General features: G+C 47.4%; 1 protein-coding gene across 7 annotated transcripts in view; it reads right to left on the bottom strand.

The window, feature by feature from the left end:
• Positions 1 to 437: 437 nt before the first annotated feature.
• The window catches only part of ATP13A4 (ATPase 13A4), a 79,484-nt gene continuing 63,761 nt past the window's right edge, over positions 438 to 16,160 (bottom strand). For 4 of the 7 annotated variants that reach the window (XM_043997694.1, XM_043997695.1, XM_043997697.1 and 1 more), the window contains 8 exons: positions 15,258 to 15,367; positions 12,589 to 12,685; positions 10,275 to 10,347; positions 8,436 to 8,610; positions 7,326 to 7,516; positions 6,201 to 6,289; positions 3,109 to 3,189; positions 438 to 762 (listed from right to left, as the gene is read on the bottom strand). In XM_043997694.1, coding sequence (XP_043853629.1) covers positions 550 to 762; positions 3,109 to 3,189; positions 6,201 to 6,289; positions 7,326 to 7,516; positions 8,436 to 8,610; positions 10,275 to 10,347; positions 12,589 to 12,685; positions 15,258 to 15,367 — 1,029 coding nt within the window. In that variant the 3' untranslated portion in view covers positions 438 to 549. Of the gene's footprint in view, positions 763 to 3,108; positions 3,190 to 6,200; positions 6,290 to 6,323; positions 6,509 to 7,325; positions 7,517 to 8,435; positions 8,611 to 10,274; positions 10,348 to 12,588; positions 12,686 to 15,257; positions 15,368 to 16,160 lie in introns of those variants that run through there. The other 3 variants (XM_043997698.1, XM_043997700.1, XM_043997699.1) reach the window with 3 other exon arrangements.

The following is a 16,160-nucleotide window of genomic DNA, read 5'->3' as shown; positions in this document are numbered from 1 at the left end:
CCCTCCCTCTCCCTCTCTCTCTCTCTCTCTCTCTCTCTCTCTCTCTCTCTCTCTCTCTCTCTCTCCCTCTCTCCCTTCCTCTCTCTCCCTCCCTTCCTTCTCCCTCTCCCTCTCCCTCTCCCTCTCCCCTCTCCCTCCCTCTCCCTCTCTCTCTCTCTCTCTCTCTCTCTCTCTCTCTCTCTCTCTCTCTCTCTCTCTCTCTCCCTCTCTCCCTTCCTCTCTCTCCCTCCCTCCCTTCCTCTCTCTCTCCCTCCCTTCCTTCTCTCTCTCTCTCTCTCTCTCCCCACCCTGCTTTGGATCTAAGCATTTATTGCTTTCTCTAGGCATCCTCCAGGATCTAAACATCTAAGAAACATCCATGAATTAGGGAAGAGAGAATAAGATTGGCCAAAGCTGCAGTCCCACTGCAGAAACATGATTTGGGCAAAAGACTTTAATTTACAATCATAAAAAACCTCTAGTTTCCATTAGAAGGAGCTTCCTGGGACTCCAAAGTTCCTGAAGCCCTTCCCTCCCTTTCTTTCTCAACAGGCCACCAGGACACATCCTTCATGAGATCTCTTCATGGCTCTCAAACACAGGGTTGCTGTAGGACACCCCTCTGGTGCCCTCCAGCAGGTCGGAATAGGAAGTCTGATTCAGGGGGGGCCAGGCGGGGTCATTGGCCACCGTGCTCTGCCATTTTCTATACTGGCTTCTAGACTGATATCCCAAACTCCTCTTGATGTGCAGCCAGAGGGCTCGGTTTTCAGTGATGACCTCCTGGAAAACAGAACGATGACAATCATGGCCAACGTTTCCCTCTTGCTTTAAGGTTTGTGTGGCACTTGGCATGTGTCATTTCAAGTGCAGAGAGTGCGAAGCACTCGTTTCTTCTCTCATGTTTGAGTTAATATGGGAATTAAAAGGTCTCACAAAGTGATGTTTTACAGTACACACACATTATAGACGATTCTCAAACATCTGTCCATAGGTACACTTTGGGGGTGGCCCTTAAACACGTTTTCATTTCTTTCTACGTTCTCACAATCCCCAAGTATCCTCCATCTCCTCATTCCTGGCCACTTTATGACCAATGAACAAAAGGATATGAGAGGTCCAACCACCAGTCAATAATTGAATCCCACCTATAACAACTCTGAAATTTAGTCACTCGACCTCATCTGGAAGGGTCCTGGTGTTAGCCTTCCCATCATGCTCAGAGAAGGAAAGACTCATGGAGGCAGACCATCCCAGTGTTGGTTGGCCTAATTACTAGAAAGACTCATTTAATCTTCACAACAACCCTGTTTAGGTTGGTGTGGTTATTATATACACTTTACAGATGAGGAAACCATCAGAGAGCTATAAGTGGCTCACCCAGGGCTGTATAGTTACTGTCTGAGGTAGGATTGGAACTCAAATCTGACTCCAGGTTCAGCTCTCTATCTACTGCACCACCAAGCTTCCTCACCCAAGTGTCCCTCTCTGTCCTTTTGGGCCTGATTGTCTTAGACTATAGATGGTATTTGGACCTCCCTTGACGTTGCATTCGCTTGTTCAGACTAAGCTCTGTCTTTTGTAACAGGTACGTGAATGGCCTCCTCAAAGGAGTCTTGTCTCTGAAATCTTAACCCACACCCACACATGGACCTTTCATTGAAAATCATTTGAAGCGGCAGAAGCCAGACCCATCTGGAAATATTTCTTGTGTCAACATTGTCAGAAATAATGGAGATCCCAAATCACCCCTCCATCTCTGGCCATCTGTTAACTGTGCACTGAGATACATCAAAATCACTTGGCCTTGAAAATTATTCTGAAACAAAGAAATAAGGGGACCGGCCACATCCGGTGCTCCAGGAAAAGCAGCAATGCCCTTTGGTCAGAACTAACCCAAGGGAAATCTACAAGGGCTCCTGGCTGAGTCAGAAAGTAAACTGAGGCAGGAACTTCCCCAGAGTCACGCTGTCCAGCATCATCCAGGTTCCTCTTGGGTGCCTTCTAGTGATGATAGGGAGGAACTCAACCGGCTTCACCTCATCCATAAACTTAGTAGCCCCAATTTAGGCACCTCTCGGTTTTATCTTCAACAATTATCTAATAACGTGCTAAGATAATTAAGGAAGGATAACAAAGCCAATCAAAGAACCTTTTCCTTGCCCTTGTACAAAACTAAGGGGGCTGTAGCAGGTAGCACTGGGTGAGCTTCTGGCCACCAAAGCCCAGGAAATGGAATTGGAGGGTCCAGAGAGAGGCAAATGGGGTGCTGAAGGATGGTCATCTAGGAAAACCGGTTAAAGAGATCAGGACTGGAAAGACGCTCATGATCATTGTTGTTTGTCCCTTGTTGTTGAACAGGACCGATGACATCCTGGGGGATGTCCAGATTCGTTTTGGATTTAACTGAGACAGAGCTGCTCCGTCATCAGCCTCAATCCCTCTTCCAGAGTCAAGTCTAATGGCCAGGAGACCTGTGCAGTTAGCAGCTGTCTGGATCTGAGTGCTGGGATGCTGATTCATTGCCAGATAACATCAAGGTCCCAGCATTCTCACTGCCCACAACAAGTCCACACAGGAAAATCATTTTAAGTGACTCCCTAAATGATGCATCCTCAATGGCATCAGGTGCTCTGGGACCACACAGGGCACTACAGAGAAGGGCAGGGCTGCCTTCTAACAAAGGTATAATAAAAAATGCAGCGGTCATGGCATGGGGAGTCTCAAGTTTTCTTCTATGACCCTGAGAAGTCAGGGGCTCCCCAAGGAGACTGAAGAGGAGAATGGTGGAAGATCAGCCTCGACAGAAGCAGTTGTTTGGAAGGAAGGGCAGAGTGGAGAGCAGGAAGGGAGGATGAGGATGGAGGACAGAAAGGAAGAAAAGGCCTCTTGGACGAGGGGACCTAAAGCAGGCCTCACAGGAAGGGCAGAGGACGTCAAGCAAGGCAGCCCAGGCAGAGTCAGGGCCCTAGAGCCCAAAGGAGCCACCCTCCTTCTGGCACCTCTGTTCTCAGAGATGGGGCCTGGACTCCCGGGACTGCGGCCTCTCCTGGAGAGAGTTTCCCATTGCTGTTTTCCATGTGCTTGTTGAGCAGCCGTGGATACGTCCAGCAGCCCGAGGGCACTTACCTCCACAATCAGGGACAGAATCAGATTGACGGCAAGCATGATGACCAGGGAGACCCTCCAGAGGGTGGGTGTGCAGACAAGCTAGGAAAGATCCAGAAATGGAACCGATCAGGGACTCAGGCATGATGTCAGGAAAGAGGTCACCTGAATGACTTCCCTCAGCTGCTGAGGGCATCCAGGGACGCGGCTTTGCCTTCCTCTATTACTCTTCCAATTGTCCAGACTCATCTGCCTTGCACTGAAGGCCCTCGAAACCTGGCCCTGCCTCACTTATCCCACATCTCCCCCAATCTCAAATGGCAAGCCTCAAGCATTGGTGAAGTGCCTTTTAGGTGCCAGGCACACTGGGCACTAGAAGAAGCCTGACATTTTGGCCCTTTTAGGGGAAAAGGTCAGGACTGTTTCTTTTTCTAAACTGTCCCTCAGTGGGTGCCTCAGTGGGTGGCTGGAAGATCAGCCCTCAAGTCACAAAACACAGAGAGGAGCAGGTGGCCCATCACCTGGAGGGTCACCCTGGGGATCTGTCGGGGCTCTGCAGGCTGGTCAAAGCCCTGGGATTGGACTGTGGTTCCGTAAGGTGAGGGTTGGGGGGTGGAAGGGTGGGGAAGGGGGAGCTGTGTGGTGAGCATCCTGTTACAGCCCAGTCTCTACTCCTTCTGCCTCAGGGGGCAAGGGGGGAGCTGCTCGGGGAGAGCCTCCCAGCAAAATCTGGCCCAAAGGGTGAACAATGGTGTAAATAGGCAGAAGGTGCTAGTAGTCCCCCCCTTGGGGCAGTCCATCTTCCTCGCTATACAGGTGATGCCCAGATCCCCCTCCCCAGTCCCCAGCTCTTTCCTGAGTTCCAATCCCACCCCATCCCCTACCTATTGGAAATGTCCACCTGGATGCCCCCTTGGCATCTCACACTAAACATGCCCACAATGGAATTCTTCACCTCTCCCACATCTCTGCCCAACTTCCCTCTCTCTGGGGAGGTACCTCTACCCTTGCATCTCCCAGTCCTGAAACCTGGGAGTCATCCTGGTTCCCAGATCCTGCTCTCCATATCCCTCACATTCTTGCCCTTCACTTGTACAGCCACCCCAGACCCTCATTACCCCATTGGCCTGCATGAGTCTCTTTCCTCTCCTACCCGAACCCCCCTTTTAGACAGAGTCCTCTCCCATCAGAAGGAAAGCCCTTGGAGCACAGGGGCTAGCTTGCTTATTTGTATTCTGGGCCCCAGAACTCAGCATAGTGCCAAGTAAAGAGGAAGGCATCTGCTATGTGTCAGGCACTGGGCTAAGCCCTGGGGATACCGAAAAAAAGAAAAAGGCAGAGCCAGCACTCCAGAAATCCACAGTCTAATACCTAGTAACTACCTATCTACATAGATAGGTAGGGAGGTAGGGAGATGGATGAATGGATAGATGGATGGATGGATGGATGGATGGATGGATGGATGGATGGATGGATGGATGGATGGATGGATGGATGGATGGATGGATAGACAGACAGATGGATAGATAGGTAGGTAGATAGATGGGTAGATAGATGGATAGATGGATAGATAGATAGATGATAGATAGATGGATAGACAGATAGATGATAGATAGATAGATAGATAGACAGACAGACAGACAGACAGACAGACAGACAGATAGATAGATAGATAGATAGATAGATAGATAGATAGATAGATAGATAGATGATAGACAGACTATGGATAAATGGATATATATATATATATATATATATATATATATATATATATATATATATATATATATATATATATATATATAGATGATAGATAGACAGACAGTAGAGCTAGATGAGGAGAGAGAGAATATGAATGAATCAATCACCCAGAACCTGACCACTGCCACCTAACCCGTCTCCCCACTTCAGCGTTCTCTCCATTCCAGCCCATCCCGAACCCAGCCTCAGTAGTGTCCCGAACCACACCATTCCCCTGCTCAGTAAATTCCACTGGCCCCTTATCGTCTCTAAGATGAAATACAAATGCTTCCTTTGGCATTCTGAGCCCTTCACAGCTTCACTCTAATTCATCTTCTCAGCTTTCTTCCTCCCTTAAATGCCCTCTAGGGTCTGTCTTCCCATTTCTTGTCTCCAAGCTATTGTGCAGGCTGTCCCCCACAACCAGAACTCCCTCCTTCTTCACCTCTAGGTCTCCGAATCCTTTGGTTCTTTCTAAGCTCAGTTCAAGGCCCCCCTCTTCTGTGAGGTCTTCCTGATCTCCCCAGGCACCAGTGCTTCCCCCTCCCCAAATTACTGTGTGTATGTCTATATATACACACATGTACATACACATCAATATATGCATGTGTGTTTATGTACATGTCTATACATAGGGAGATTTAAGAGATGTTTGTTGATTGATTGATGGGAGATACAGACAAGAGATACACAGAATGAGCAAGCGTGAAAGGGTTATAATTGCATCCCTCTTTGGAGGGAACATCCAAAGGGATGAGACTGCAGGTCTATGGAAGCATGAAAATGAGGCACCCAGGCTCAGAAGTGGGAATTAGGGGTGATGTTTTTCTATGTCTTGTGTATCTCAGATTTCTCTCTGGGGCTTCAAAGGTATCTAAACATTGAAATATGTGGCAGAGGGAAATGTGAGGGAAAGAGGATGCCTGACAAGCATAGCAATTGGCCCTTTGAAAGCAATTTTTAAGAGGTGAAGTGTAAGCAAATAGGAAAAATACATATTCATTTTGTCTAGAATCACAAATGGGCTTGAGAATGAACAGGAAAGGAGCTCTAGGCAAAGCTGTTTGGAAACCAAAGCATTTGAAAAACAACTTGTCGGGCTTTGAAGGGGGTGAAGCAGAAGGAGGTTTGCCGAGCATGTCAAGACATTTTAGAGAAAAACTCACAAGATGCTTTAAAAGCCAGGAAAGAAAGGAAAACCAGACTGGATTTTGTATCCTGTCCAGCATCCATGAGGACTATCGAAGGGCCAAGCCCACTGTTGGAAGCTGCCATCAACTGGGGAGGGTTTGGAGCAAGAACGTTGTTGAGTGGTACATGGGCACCCAATGTCAGACACATCCGCACCAGCTCCCAGGATGAATGATACTTACATCCATCCGCTGATAGAGATCAGGAATGTTCGCAAAGAGAAGGAAGATACACACCCCCACCTGGATCCCCAACACGAGGACAAAAATATCTGAAGGGACCAAACAGGAGAAAGCACTTAGAATTCCTTGATGTTACTGACACTGGCTACTGGTCCTAGATAAGTCCTTACTCAAGTCATTGGCTATCCGTGAGACACACACTGTGCAATGCCCAGCACTTAAGGCAAAAGGCAAAACCAAAAAATCCAAGAGGGTCTATGATGTTAGCCCTTTCATCTTCCTCTGCAACAGCTCCTGTTTATTATTTCCTAGAAAAAAAACAAGGAGGGGGCGGCTAGGTGGCACAGTGGATAAAGTACCGGCCCTAGATTCTGGAGTACCTGGGTTCAAATCCAGCCTCAGACACTTGACACTTACTAGCTGTGTGACCCTGGGCAAGTCACTTAACCCCCATTGCCCAACAACAAAAAAAGCATTTGGGGACACCCTGTTTTAAAGCAAAAAGAATCCAAGGAAGCCACATGTCATGTTTGAGTTGTAATTAAGAAATTTGCTTCCATATTCCAGGCTCCATGATCTCATCCATGTGGATACTCCATCTACCACTGCAGATTGCATCTTTAAAATGGCGGGGGGTGAGGGGGAAGTTAGCTAAATGAACTCTAAACTCTTTTTTCTTGCCCTATAATGATGATTGTAGACCCATGAACCTTTTTGCTTTTAGATGCCTCCAGTAACTCCTTAGGTCCCATCTGCTTGGTCATAGATGGGCTGCAATCTTCATTACTGGAAGGTGATCCTGTCCTAGGAGTTCCTCACACTGATGAAATTACATATCTTTCTGTATCTAGATCCAGGAAGTATATTATTCAATGAATAAAGTTGAAGGTGTCAAGTAATTGAACTGTGTATCAGGATAGTTGGGACAACTGTCATAAGGCTGCCTCACTCCAGAAATAGGAAGAGAAAACATTGCTTGTTTACCACTTATGGATGTGCTATAAATCATGAGCCACATCTGAAGACACCTGCAGTCATGGACTTCAAATTCCCTCATAATACAAGCATAGCTATGGAACCCTTTGTGGTTCTGACACATGGATTGACAGTGTCAACAGTACTTACAGTTGGTATAAATGGGCTGTCTGAATGGCTTTCCTTTGGAAAACACCAGTGCGACAATGATGCAGTTGATGGTCCCCAAGAACCAGATTGTGGTGTTCTCATAACTCATGAAGCTGTCAGGGTCAGTCTTCCCTGATATCATGGGTGAAGTGGCTGTCCTGGAGATGTTTCCCTTTGGTAGGGAACAGGCACTGAAAAGGGGGCCAGAAGAGGAACACTCAGCAACTGATAAAAAGAGAGCATGTATAGGGAACAGCACCAGGTGCCACGGATGGAAAGGAAGGCATCTGAGACCCTTGCCTCGGCCTCGAGAAGATAGCATCACACTAAGGAGACAAGGGGGCACAAGGTGGAAAAGGCAACTAAGAATAAATGAACAGTGAATAAGTGGAGAAAGAGAGTACAAAGAAAGAGAGTATGAGTAATCAAAAGAGAAAGAGTTCTTGGGACAAGCAACACCTCATGGGTATGTAAGAGGAGGAGTTCTTTAACAAAGTCTCCCGTCCCACTCCTCTCTCCAACCCCTACCGCACTAGAGCTGATTTTCTGAGATGAAAAATACCTAATGAGTGGAATAGGTAGAATAGAAACTCCTTGTTGGCAGTGGCTGTGACTCTTTTTCCTCTAGCTCCATTTCCCTAGAACAGTATCATACACACTTAACTATTTATGGGAATTCAATTTACATGACAATTCCTTTCCCACATGCAGACATGCCTGCTGGGTATTTCCTATGCAGGACACTGTTTCCCACTTGGCCCAAGTGGTGCCCCACATCTAGAGTGCATTCCCTCCCCATCTGTGCCTCTTCAAGGCAATTCCTAACTTCCATGAGGCACAGATCACATGCACAAGAACTTCTTGATCCTCTGGGCAATTAGCAATCTCCTTCTGCAAATGGCTTTGGATCCACCTTGGGGTTTTCTGACATGGGTACATCTTGTCCCACCCATCCCTTTCCCCAGAGCAAAGTGAGGACACCGTGAGGACAAGAGCTGTTTCCATTTTGTCTTGGCATCACCAGAACCTACCACAGGACCTGGCGCATAGTAGATACTGAATGGGTCATGTCATGGAATGATATTTCATTGCATTTGAATGGTAATGTACCTGAAGACATCAGTGGCAGAGTACCAGGGCTGCTTCCGAACAAGAGTGAAACCCAATATGTGCATGACCAGGCTGAAAAGCACATTGAGGAGCACAGACAAGAGCAGAGGAGGGGAGACCAGCCTGCCTGGGGGTCTGTAAGGAACCAGCTTGGGGTAGGCACCATTCAAACTCACTGAAAGATAAAATGGGAAGGGAGAATGCTTAGAATGTACTCAGGATGGGGGAGAGATGCTGGCTTCTCCTTTGGAAGGTAGAACAAGAGGTGCATTTGTCGTCTACAAAATGAACCAGACACATGCATCAGGGGAAAAGTCAGACCCCCAACCAAGTTTTCCATAAAGTTTCACAGAATGTGTCATCATTATCATCCTTCAATCATCAACCTCAATCAATCCTCATCTTCATGCCCCCCAAAAATAAAGATACAGAATTTGAGAGCTGGAAGTGATGTCCATGAGCATCTGGTGCAGTCCATGCCTGGACAGGAATCGCCACACTAATATACCCAGAAAGCCTCCTCTCAAATAGCAGAGGAAGGAGGAAACCATCTCTCCCCAGGCAACCAGTGCCACTGAAGACAATTAGCAAGCTTCTCCTTGGCCTTCGGTCTAAGCTCCCTTCTTTGGAGCCTGCCTCTTTCTTCCTGCTTCTGCCCCTGGGGCCAAACCAAAGGGTCTCATTCCTTCTGCACATGACAGACCTTCCGATCCTTGAGCACAGACCTCACTGGCCAGGGATCATGCATTTAAAGAAAGAAGAGACCTCAGAGACCATCGAGTCCACTGCCTCTCTTTGCAGATAAAAAAATTAAGTGATTTGTCCACTGGTAAGTATCCAAGCTGGAATTTGAACCCAAACCTTCCTGACAGGAAGTCAGTGCTCTAACCACTACTCTATGCCACCTCTCAGCAGCCCCTCCCCCCATGAGTCTTCTTTTTCTCCAGGATAAACTTGTCTAGTTCCTTAATCATTCCTTATTCTTCTTTATATGTCATGGATTCCAGGCCCCTTGCCATTGTGGTTGACCTCCACTAGACTCTCCAGCTTATCAACATCCTTCATGAGACAAGGTGCCCAGATCTGAAACACGAATCCAGATGAGGCATGACAAGGAAAGAGTAGAGTAGGACCATCTCCTCCCTATTCCCCTCTTAGGGCAGTGCAAGATTCCTTTTGCTTTCATTATGGCCCTGTCACACACTGCTGACCCCCATGAGTTTGCTGTCCACTAGAGCCCCCAGATTTGCTCACATAGCTCTTTTACAATAAGGTTTGTTACAGTACACTACCAGAAATCACTTCTGAAGTGCTCCTACCATGTTCCGGGCACCGAACTAGGCTTAGGGGATTCAAAGAAAGAAAAGAAGTGGGTCTTGCCCTCAAGGGGCTTATAGTCCAGTCCCCTTGATTCCAATCCAGTAGAGAAGGGAGCAAAATGACAAGACAGGCCAGCCAGCATGCCCCACCTTCATCCCCATCTTTATTTTTTGTACATCCATTCTTTTTTCTTATTGACATTGCCTTTGTTTTCCTTTTCAGAATCAGCCCTGCTGGAACCCCAGTGTATGATTGATTGACTCCTAGGGCACTTACTATTTTTTTTAGTGAGGCAATTGGGGTTAAGTGACTTGCCCAGGGTCACACACAGCTAGTAAGTGTTAAGTGTCTGAGGCCGGATTTGAACTCAGGTACTCCTGACTCCAGGGCCAGTGCTCCATCCACTGTGCCACTTAGCTGCCCCTAGGGCACTTACTATTGAAGAGGCAGCCCCACCACCTTCCTTTTGGTAGAAGGGAAGGAATCTAAGAGTGGAAGAAATGTTTACAAGTTGCTTACTTGTTATCCCAATGAGGGTAGTGATGGCCAGATCCTGGAACAAGAACTGGTAATTTGAAAGGCTGTTGGTTTTCTGAAAAGAAAAAAAGGGAAACTTTGATGAAGGCTATCTCTTACCATAAGGACAAAAAATTAACATGATTGGAAGCTCAGACATGTTCCCAGAAGACCAAATGGCTGGGTTTTAGTTGGGAGCTTGTCAAGAGAGGTGGTGAGAGGTCTTCAGTCACCTGAGTCTCGAGGTCAATGAGTGGTGTTAGTGCCTGGAGGACCCACCTCTGCTAGCCAAACGAAAGGGCAGCAGCCTATTGGCAGATGGCCCTTTCAGTGCTCAGTCCTTCTATGGAGGACATTTGTGCCCCAAGATGAAACCCTGCCAAGAATAGAATGGAAACAGAGTCTTGGACTGGCTCAGCCTTTGTTCTGTCTCCCCTCTCTTGTATCACAGGTCATTTCCACACTCCATCATCAGGGGTGCATGAGAGCACTCTCTCCTCTATGAGGATGAAACAGTAGTTGTGGGGCTTCATTTCTTTCCACATGGAAAATCAGAATGCTAATACTTACTTTTCCAAGCGTAAGTTGTTGTAAAGTTTGTCTGGAGACTAAGGGATAGTGAATGGCTGTGGAATGTATTTTCACTGCCCTTTTATTCTATTGGAGTCTTAACACTTTAAATTTAGCATCGTGTTTTCAACAAATGACCTCCCTTTCTCATGGCCGTGGCCAGGGATTGGAAAATGTAATGGTTGATTGAAAAGTGCTGCAGAACCTCCTGCATGTGACTTAGCCTAAAGGTGAAGACTTGGAAGTGGCAGAAAGAAAAAGCCTTGAGGACAGTTCTTGTGGTTGTGAGGAAAGCCCAAAAGCAAGTTGAGTTATATCTCAAGGAAATGTCTTTGCTTATTGTGAAATAATATCAGCCAGATGTTTGGCCAATAAGATGCATTTGTTCTTATACAAATTGGAGGATGAAAGATAGATGACCTCAAGCAAGGCTGATTTCTGAGCCTCTCCAGGGGACTCTCTAACCACAGGCTGCCCGATGCCCCCAGAGTGGTCTTGTTAATGGACTAGTTCCCTCCATCTCCCTGGAGAATTCCTGGCATGGGCCAAATAGGCAGGAAAAGGGACCAAAGTGTAAAGTCAGGATGATCCAAGGGTTGGGAGGGTGGGGAGATGGGGCCCCAGGGCAGGTCTGGAAGAACTGACCATGGTGCGGGGACTGTGGCTTTCTAAGGAGTCTTGCCTTTAAGAGTCTTTGTTTAGGGCAGTGAGGGGCCAAACTGTGTCCCAGCACTCCTCCCAACATTTCCTTAAACATGGAGCCCTTCCTCCCTGTGACCCCAGCCATACAAAGATCCCTCAAAGGAGCTAGAATTGCTCAGAATGGCCTCTCCCTCCACGTTTTCTAGTTTTCCTGGTTTTCCTTCATAGAATCAAATAGAGTTGTAGGAGAGCCATTGGTACCTTGTACTCCTATTTGAACCTCTCTGGCTAAAAGATCTGAATTCAAATCCTGACTTGTCAAAAACAAACAAACAAAAAAAAGGGCAGCTAGGTGGCTCAGTAGATAAAGCACCAGCCCTGGATTCAGGAGTACCTGAGTTCAAATCCGGCCTCAGACACTTGACACTTACTAGCTGTGTGACCCTGGGCAAGTCACTTAACCCTCACTGCCCCACCAAAAACAAACAAAAAAACAAACAAAAAAAAAAACAAAAACAAATCCTGACTTGTCTGTCCCCTATTAGTTTTGTGGCCTTGGGTAAGTCCCTTCGCCATTTGGGGGCTGGGTTGCCTCATCTGTAAGAGAAAAGGACAGAACTACAAAACCCCTAAAGTCCTTCTAGCTCTAAGTCTATGAAGCTAAATCCACTTCTCTCTCTGGGTCTCAATATTCTCATCTACAAAATGAGAAGATTGGGCATCATGACACAGTGGAAAGAGCACAGGCTTAGGTGTAAAGGACTCAGATTCAAATCTTGCTACTGGTGTGTGGAACCTCTGGAACCTTAGGAAGTCACACAACCTTTGTGGGCTTCAGTTTTGCAATCTATAAGATGATGATTGCTGAGGTCCTTTCCATTCTAAAGTTAAGATCCTCGGGGCCTCCAAGCTCCTAAGTCTATGGTCCTACATCCTTTTCTTCTCTGAGACTCAGTTTCCTCATCTGAAAAGTGATGGGGTCAGATCAGCTGACCCCTGAGGTCCTGACTAGACTCAGGATCCTCTGTATGTCTTCCCCGCCATGGAGGAAGTCATGTCTTCCTTCTATTTCTCACTAGACAAGGAGATGGGGTCCAAGACATACCCAGTAAAGCAGGAGCACGCCGACATACTGAATCATGCTATACAGAGCCATGTATTTGAACATACAGAATGAGGTGACCAGCGCCGCACGTCCTTCCCTATTTAAAGAAAAGAAATCAGGGGTCAGTCAGTCAGGAGGATGTGGCTGGCATCTGGAGCATCACTTATACAGGCAGACTGGTCATTTTCCCAGGGGCTTTGATGGGTCCCCTCATTGGAGGTCTTTCATTCAGGGTTAAGTGACCTCTTGTGAAGCACAAGAGGGTCATTGAAGGGCAATGTGGCATGGACTGGAGAGAACACTGGCAACATCTCCAACTTGGAAGCTGTGACCATGTGATTCTGTGGGGCCACCTTAGGGCTTTGGGTGCCATTGTACCCCAAGGACAGCTGGGCACCAGGGAGGAAGCCCAGGTGGGTAGAAGGGGAGCAATGACTGAGTTTCAGACTCTACTATGTCTCTCATCTCCACAGCCTCAGTTGCAGTGCTATTAAGAATTTCTGGCCGGGCTATCTAGCAATCAAATAGCAATGATGGAAAAAGTCGATGAAGCAGTGGAAAGGGCACTAGAGGGAGTCAGGAGAGACCCAGGGCCCCATCCTGCCTACATATCCTCATCTGTAAAATGGGGAAGCAATGGTTGCCATTCCAACCTGCCAGGATTGCTAAGAGCATCCAATGAAGCCGTGGCTGTCAGGGGTGAGTCATCATGGAAGTGATGGATGTCAGCTTCTAGGAAAGGATGCTGGGGGAGCCCTCGTCATCTTCTGGATGTTCTGAGATCAACATCTCTGGGATGAGCATGTGGCTCTCTCCCTTATGACACATTGGGCCACTTGGCCAGACAAATAACAGTTATCTTTCCAAACATATGTTTGCAGGGCAGGATGAAAACTCTCCTTTCAAGCTACTGAATCGAATCTTCCACAATTGTATAGACATGATAAGGGAGTTAGCATGATGCAGTGAAAAGAGGGCCAGATTTGGGTCCAGGCTTAATTCCTGGCTCTCTCCTGAGCACCTGTTTGACCTCAGAGGAGTCCCCTAACTTCCATGAGCCTCAGTTTCTTCCTTTGTGAAATGAAGGGATGTCCTTAATGACCCCATGCGCCCTTCCAGCTCAGAGTCTATACTGGGTAGTGATTTTTTTAGAAACATCTCCATCTGCAAGGGCCACATTAACCTCTGATATTGACATTTGAGCCAGGTCAGTGTGGATGCCATCAGACATGCCCTTCTTGTTGTCAATGAGACAAATGGCCCTTGGCCTGAGAGACTCATCCTGAGAGATCATTTGAAAAGATCTTGGCCCTTCCCTCTCTTTAGAAAGAGAAATACTTATCATACTCTCCCTAATGAAGTCTCCATGGGGGCTCAGCTCCCTCCCCTCCCTCCTTCTCACCCGCAGCCAGTGACCTATAAGGCCTCAACCACTGATGATGTCATTCGGAGCCACTTTAAAACAAGAAGAGAGGGGGACTGCTGGGTGGCGCAGTGGATGGAGCACCAGCCCTGAAGTCAGGAGTACCTGGGTTTGGATCCAGCCTCAGACACTTAACACTGGCTGTGTGACCCTGGGCAAGTCACTTAACCCCAATTGCCTCACTTAAAAAAAAAAAACAACCAAGAAGAGAGCCAGGTGCTCACTTCAGAGCAGGAGTCTTGCTGGGTGATTGGGAAGCTGGTCAGTCTGCTTTGGCCCAAACCATTTCTCCAGAGAGAACTCAGAACAACTTGGAAGCTACAGCAGACAGAAGGACTGCAGCCCAAGCAGGGGGTATAACTTGTCTCCTGTCCAGCATGCAGGGAGATGAGGACTTCTTGGGGACCACACAGACCAGGATAGATTCTCCTCCTGCCTAAGCAGTTGGTACATTTCTATGAACTCATAAACTACAGCCTGCTGAAGTGGACAGCGCCCAGGCAGGAAGCTGGGAGGTCTAGGTGTCAATCAAGACTTGTACCTATGAAGCTGTGTAACTTCAGTCAAGTCTTTCCAACTCCATGAACCTCTGCCCTCTCATCTATAAAATGGGGGTGGTGAAATGCAAGCTACCAACCTTACTGTATTGTTTAAGGAAAAAAGAACCTTGGCATGGGATAGGAGAAATAGGAGATGAGATTAGGCTTCTGAGCCCCCAGTTCTGTCAGGGATTCCACAGAAAGGGAAGGAGCTGGGTGGGCAACCCCAGCACCATGACACTGCTTATCCTAGTGGGATTTGGGTCAAGTGTCTGATGTGCACAAAGGAGCAACATTTAAACATCATCGTAAAACCTAGAGAGGGAATGTATGTTTCTCCTGGGCTACTTCAAGCAGCCAGAAATGTTGAGGAGACCACCCCCTCTCAATCAGGCAAATGCTTCTGGGCGTTATGATCAACTCACACACTAGAAGGAACAATAAAACTCATGGTCAGCAAAAGAGTCTAAAAACTCAGCCTTGGTCCAGGAGGTTCGCTGGAAATCTTGCCCCCCCCCATTTCTCCCTGGCTCTCTGTAGAGGCAGGACACTCGGCCGCCTAGGTAAAGCCAACGTTTGCAGCCCAGCTGCCAAGTCAAATACCCAAAGCTCCTTCTGCTCTACTTCCTGCCCCTCCCCCTTGGGACCAAGCGGGCTGGGATTGGGAAGCCCAAAGGAAGCTAGCAAATGGGAAAGGGCAGACTTACTTAATGAGGTGGGGCACACACTCTATGTTAGGGGCTTTGGAGGTGAATGGGGAAGCCACGGAGGCCTCTTGTTCAGACAGGGATATGCCTGCGTGAGCCATTTTCAAAGCCTGCAATGCAAACATTTAGGTTTCATTCACAGGTAACCTTCATCTGCTAATGTACATGTGACACGGGGGACACCAGGAATCCTGGGGGACTGACTGAAATGCTCTGTTCTTCTCCTCTAACACCCATCTGACCCTGGCTGTCCCTTGCTGGGAATGTGCTCCCTCCTCCCCTTGGCCCTTACAACGCCTGCTCCTTCACAGGCCCCCTCCCATAGGAGGCCTCTCCTGATTCCCCCCAATTGTCAGCACCAGCTCCCTCAAGTTAATTTGCCTTTCCTTCTCTGTGCATGTATTGTTCCCCTCAATAGAATATAAGCTGCCGGAGGGCAGGGACAGTCATTTCTGTCTTGTTCCTCCAGTGCTTAAGCAGCTGGGGTGCACTGTAGTGCACAGAGCTCCAAGCCTGAAGTCAGTAAGACTCCTCATGGTGAGTTCAAATCCAGCCTAAGACACTTACTGGTTGTATGACCCTAAGCAACTCACTTCATCCTGTTTGACTCAGTTTCCTCCTCTGTAAAATAAGCTGGAGTATCTTTGCCAAGAAAACCCCAGATAGGGTCACAAAGAGTTGGCCATGACTGAAAATGACTAAACAACAACCTCTCTAGCTCTTGGCATAGTGCCTGGTACACACTTAATCTGAAGGGTGAGGACTTCTTTTTTCAAAATAGATTTGATCATTTTACTTCAACATAACCGGTCTCCTTTATGACCTTTATTTATTTTATTTTATGCATTGACAACATCATGCACAAAAGGGTTCCATCCACAGGCTTTGCCAAACTAACGAGGA

Source organism: Dromiciops gliroides, chromosome 3 (assembly GCF_019393635.1).
Source record: "Dromiciops gliroides isolate mDroGli1 chromosome 3, mDroGli1.pri, whole genome shotgun sequence".
NCBI classification, from domain to species: domain Eukaryota; kingdom Metazoa; phylum Chordata; class Mammalia; order Microbiotheria; family Microbiotheriidae; genus Dromiciops; species Dromiciops gliroides.
Note: the sequence above shows the minus strand (reverse complement) of the source record. Positions and strands in the feature narration are given on the sequence as shown.